This window comes from Salvelinus sp. IW2-2015, unplaced genomic scaffold (assembly GCF_002910315.2).
Source record: "Salvelinus sp. IW2-2015 unplaced genomic scaffold, ASM291031v2 Un_scaffold7198, whole genome shotgun sequence".
Taxonomy (NCBI): Eukaryota; Metazoa; Chordata; class Actinopteri; order Salmoniformes; family Salmonidae; genus Salvelinus; species Salvelinus sp. IW2-2015.
This window is the reverse complement of record NW_019948458.1, coordinates 9,805-15,558: the sequence shown is the minus strand read 5'-3', so window position 1 is coordinate 15,558 and position 5,754 is coordinate 9,805. Positions and strand designations below refer to the sequence as shown.

The following is a 5,754-nucleotide window of genomic DNA, read 5'->3' as shown; positions in this document are numbered from 1 at the left end:
ATGTCCCCTGCATAAAGTCCCCGGCCACTAGGAGCACCGCTTCTGGATGAGCATTTTTCTTGTTTGCTTATGGCCGTATACAGCTGTTGAGTGGCCTTATACAGCTGTTGAGTGGCCTTATACAGCTGGTTGAGTGCCTTATACAGCTCGCTGAGTGGCCTTATTACAGCTCGTTGGGTGCCCTTATACAGCTCGTTGAGTGCCTTATACAAGCTCGTTAGTGCCTATACAGCTCGTTGAGTGGCCTTATACAGCTCGTTGAGTGCCTTATACAGCTCGTTGAGTGGCCTTATACAGCTTTAGACACCTTTATAGGGTAGTGTTCCCACACAGCCATATCTCCATGTTTCATTGCTTTTTATGAAGACAGAGTGGACTACCTGTGTTAATCAGCTATCTATTGCTCTTGAAGCTCAGCAGGGTTGTCCTGGTCAGTCCCTGGATGGGAGACCAGATGCTGCTGGAAGTGGGTTGGAGGGCCAGTAAGGAGCCACTCTTTCCTCTGGTCTAAAACTATTCCCAATGCCCCAGGCATGATGTGGGACACTGCCCTGTGTAGGGTTTGCCGTCTTTCGGATGGGACGTTAAACGGGTGTCCTGACTCTCTGAGGTCATTAAAGATCCCATGGTACTTGGTCCCATGGTCAATTCCCAATCTGGCCCTCAAACCATCATGGTCACCTAATAATCCCCAGTTACAATTGCTCATTCACCCCCTCCTGTCCCCTGTAACTACTTCCCCAGGTCGTTGCTGTAAATGAGAACGTTCTCAGTCAACTGATCTGTTAAAACAACGGATAAATAAAATAAAATCTAGCATGCTCCGTACACCTGTGTCAGCGAAATAGGAAGTGTAGCTGAATATAGTTTTGCTGGATGGATCTGGCCAAATGGCTTATTGTTTTATTTGAAAGATTGATGACACAGCGGTGGATTGTAGTTCACATGAGCCAGTTGTGGGCGAAGTGAATGGCTGAGAAACTGTAGGGTGAAGCAGCATGCTGAGAGCTGTAGAGAAGTCAGCATGCTAGAACTTAGTGACGCAGCATGCTGAGAGCTGTAGAGAAGCCGCATGGCTGAGAACTGTAGGAGAAGGACATGGCTAGAACTTAGGAGAGCAGCATGGCTGAGAACTGTAGGAGAGCAGATGGCTTGAGAAACTGTAGGAGAGGCAGAATGACTGAGAACTGTAGGGAGAAGGCAGTATGGCTGAGAGCTGTAGGGAGAAGCAGAATGACTGAAATGGAGAAACACCATGGCTGAGAACTGTAGGAGAAGGCTATATGGCTGAGAGCTTAGGGAAAGCAGAATGACTGAAACTGTAGGAGAAACAGCATGGCTGAGAGCTGTAGGAGAAGCAGAATGACTGAGAACTGTAGGAGAAGGCAGTATGGCTGAGAGCTGTAGGGAGAAGCAGAATGACTGAGAACTGAGGGAGAAGGCAGTATGGCTGAACTGTGGAGAAGTTAGTATGGCTGAGAACTGTAGGGAGAAGGCAGCATGGCTGAGAACTGTAGGGAGAAGCAGAATGGCTGAGAAACTGTAGGGAGAAGGCAGAATGGCTGAGAGCTGTAGGGAGAAGGCAGAATGGCTGAGAACTGTAGGGAGAAGCAGTATGGCTGAGAACTGTAGGAAGGCAGAATGGCTGAGAACTGTCAGAGAAGTCAGTATGGCTGAGAACTGTAGGGAGAAGCATCTCCTCTGAATCAGTTTGACCTCATTTCTACCAGCATGTCACATGTGCAACCAGAGGGGGGAAAAAATCCTAGCCCACCTTTACTCCTTACACAGAGACGCGTACAAAGCTCTCCCTCACCCTCCATTTGGAAAATCTGACCATAATTCTATCCTCCTGATTCCTGCTAACAAGCAAAAACTAAAGCAGGAAGTACCAGTGATTCGCTCAATACAGAAGTGGTCAGATGACGCGGATGCTACGTTACAGGACTGTTTTGCTAGCAGAGACTGGAATAAGTTCAGGGATTCATCCAATGGTATTAAGGAGTATATCACCGCAGTCACCGGCTTCATTAATAAGTGCATTGACGACGTCATTCCCACACAGTGACCGTACGTACATATCCCAACCAGAAGCCCTGGTTTACAGGCAACATCCTCACCGAGTTAAAGGCTAGAAACCAGCATATTCCTTCTATTCTTAGTATGCTTGTTTGAAATGTGATTTTGGTAACAGTCAATATTGTCACGTTTCCAACAGTTTCCCCATGTTTCTTCCTCCTCCCTAAGTCACCTCCCTCCGATGCCTGGCCAGGACAGTGTGCTGAGATGGGCTGGGAAGAAGTACGAGGAGTTGCCAATAGCACATATCAAAGCCACATATAACAAGTAAGCTGACAGACAGTGATGTGAATAGCTGATATATTTAATGTCTCCCTCCAGTACACATGTCCAGGTGATATATTTTAATGTCTCCGTCCAGTACACATGTCCAGGTGACAGACTGCGAGGGCCAGTTCATGGTCAGAACATCATGTGGAACAGAGGGGTTCAAGAACGTCAAGAAGTCCACTCCCATCGCTGCTCAGACAGCAGGCATCTCAGCTGCAGCGGTAAGATGAGACCATATGGAAATATAGATAGTTAATAGTTACAGACAAGAACACTGAGATCTATTCTCCACTAGATGGCACTACAGCCTAAAACAAACTGTCAAAAAGATGAATTTGTGTTTCCTGATGAATGATAATGTATTGTTGTCCCGTGCAGAAGGCCACGGTGGTGGGGGTGACGTTTGTCCGTGTGTTGGTGAAAGGTCTGGGTCCTGGACGCCTGGTGAGAACCTTTTGATGACTTCATCACAGTTCACAAACTGAAGAAATGCAGAAGTCATATCGTAGAGATAAAGTGTTCACATGATACAGGACATGTTGCACCCCCCCCCCCCCCCAGGGGAATCTGGCCCTCATACCATCATTCCGAGTCAAGTTGTTTTGAGCGAGGCACAAATCGTGCTTCATTGACAGCTTTGCCAATGTTGAATGTTTATCGTTTTAAACTTGGAATAGAGACACTTAAACCCAGACTTGGGACCTCACAGCCACTGAATAGCAGGCTATATACTGCAGTTAGTCACTGAGTCCTTCCAAACCACTCATTGTTGAATTGCGATTTCCAACTTGTTGTGTAATGTTTATGTCCAATGAGCACTGATACGTTTTATCTATCATTTCTCGTCAATATGCAAGGATTATAAAGGATTTGCCACTAGATTGTCGACTTGATTCATGATGACCACTAGCTACAATTTTGAATGTATAATGCTAACATGATCAGTCCAATCAAATCTACTGTAGATATAATGATTTGACGTCATTTTATCTGTGGCCAATAACCTTGAGCCTTCTTGGATGGGAACTTCTAATGTAACTCTATGGCATCATCCAGGGGCTTGAATTTTCTAGCTCTACTCTTAGACTTGGCGGTGACGTAGTGTCCCCATGAGTGACCGAACACTGAGCCAATCATGGCCCAACGCCATCAGGAAGTCGGCATGGTCTGTAACGTTTGACCCCTCATATCAGGAAGTCAGCATGTCTGTAACGTTTGACCCTCATACCAGGAAGTCAGCATGGTCTGTAACGTTTGACCCCTCATATCAGGAAGTCAGCATGTCTGTAACGTTTGAATCCTCATATCAGGAAGTCAGCATGGTCTGTAACGTTTGACCCTCATATCAAGGAAGTCAGCATGGTCTGTAACGTTTGACCCCTCATATCAGGAAGTCAGCATGGTCTGTAACGTTTGACCCCTCATATTAGGAAGTCGGCATGTCTGTAACGTTTGACCCCTCATATCAGGAAGTCGGCATGGTCTGTAACGTTTGACCCCTCATATCAGGAAGTCGGCATGTCTGTAACGTTGACCCCTCATATCAGGAAGTCGGCATGTCTGTAACGTTTGACTCCTCATATCAGGAAGTCAGCATGGTCTGTAACGTTTGACCCCTCATATCAGAAGTCGCATGGTCTGCTAACGTTTGACCCCTCATATCAGGAAGTCAGCATGGTCTGTAACGTTTGACTCCTCAATCAGGAAGTCAGCATGGTCTGTAACGTTTGACCCCTCATATCAGGAAGTCAGCATGGTCTGTAACGTTTGACCCCTCATATCAGGAAGTCAGCAGTGGTCTGTAACGTTTGCCCCTCATATCAGGAAGTCAGCATGGTCTGTAACGTTTGACCCTCATATCAGGAAGTCGCTATGTCTGTAACGTTTGACCCCTCATATCAGGAAGTCAGCATGGTCTGTTAACGTTGACCCCTCATATCAGGAAGTCAGCATGGTCTGTAACGTTTGACCCCTCATATCAGGAAGTCAGCATGGTCTGTAACGTTTGACCCCTCATATCAGGAAGTCAGCATGGTCTGTAACGTTTGACCCCTCATATCAGGAAGTCAGCATGGTCTGTAACGTTTGACCCCTCATATCCAGGAAGTCAGCCATGGTCTGTAACGTTTGACTCATATCAGGAAGTCAGCATGGTCTGTAACGTTTGACCCCTCATATCAGGAAGTCAGCATGGTCTGTAACTTTGACCCCTCATACAGGAAGTCAGCATGGTCTGTAACGTTTGACCCCTCATATCAGGAAGTCAGCATGGTCTGTAACGTTTGACTCCTCATATCAGGAAGTCAACATGGTTCTGTAACGTTTGCGAACAGAGTTTCTAGATCTTAGTGAGTATTGATCTGACCAGGTGACACCCTGATGTATTGATCTGACCAGGTGACAACCCTGACGTATTGATCTGACCAGGTGACAACCCTGATGTATTGATCTTGACAACCCTGATGTATTGATCTGACCAGGTGACAACCCTGATGTATTGATCTGACCAGGTGACAACCCTGATGTATTTGATCTGACAACCCTGATGTATTGATCTGACCAGCTGACAACACTGATGTATTGATCTGACAACCCTGATGTATTGATCTGACCAGGTCACAACCCTGATGTATTGATCTGACCAGGTGACAACCCTGATGTATTGATCTGACCAGGTGACAACCCTGATGTATTGATCTGACAACCTGATGTATTGATTGACCAGCTGACAACACTGATGTATTGATCTGACAACCCTGATGTATTGATCTGACCAGGTCACACCTGATGTATTGATCTGACCAGGTGACAACCCTGATGTATTGATCTGATTAGGTGACAACCCTGATGTATTGATCTGACAACCCTGACAACCCTGATGTATTGATCTGACCAGGTGACAACCCTGATGTATTGATCTGACAACCCTGAACAAACCCTGATGTATTGATCTGACCAGGTGACAACCCTGATGATTGATCTGACCAGTGACAACCTGAAGTATTGATCTGAGCAGGTGACAACCCTGATGTAATTGACTCAGGTGACAACCCTGATAGTATTGATCTGACCAGGTGACAACCCTGATGTATTGATCTGACCAGGTGACAACCCTGATGTATTGATCTGACCAGGTGACAACCCTGATGTATTGATCTGACCAGGGTACAACCCTGATAGTATTGATCTGACCAGTGAAACCCTGATGTATTGATCTGACCAGGTGACAACCCTGATGTATTGATCTGACCAGGTGACAACCCTGATTGTATTGATCTGACCAGTGACAACCCTGATGTATTGATCTGACCAGGTGACAACCCTGAAGTATGATCTGACCAGGTGACAACCCTGATGATTCGATCTGACCAGGTGACAACCCTGATGTATTGATCGACCAGTGTG

At 46.2% G+C, this 5,754-nt stretch overlaps 1 protein-coding gene across 1 annotated transcript; it reads left to right on the top strand.

The window, feature by feature from the left end:
- The first annotated feature begins 2,211 nt into the window (after positions 1-2,211).
- Positions 2,212-2,823, top strand: LOC112079199 (small ribosomal subunit protein uS11m). The gene is made up of 3 exons (XM_024145216.2): positions 2,212-2,346; positions 2,441-2,570; positions 2,728-2,823. Exons 1-3 carry the CDS (start codon positions 2,261-2,263, stop codon positions 2,806-2,808), a joined length of 297 nt encoding a protein of 98 aa, XP_024000984.2. The 5' UTR covers positions 2,212-2,260; the 3' UTR covers positions 2,809-2,823.
- The last annotated feature ends 2,931 nt before the right edge of the window (positions 2,824-5,754 follow it).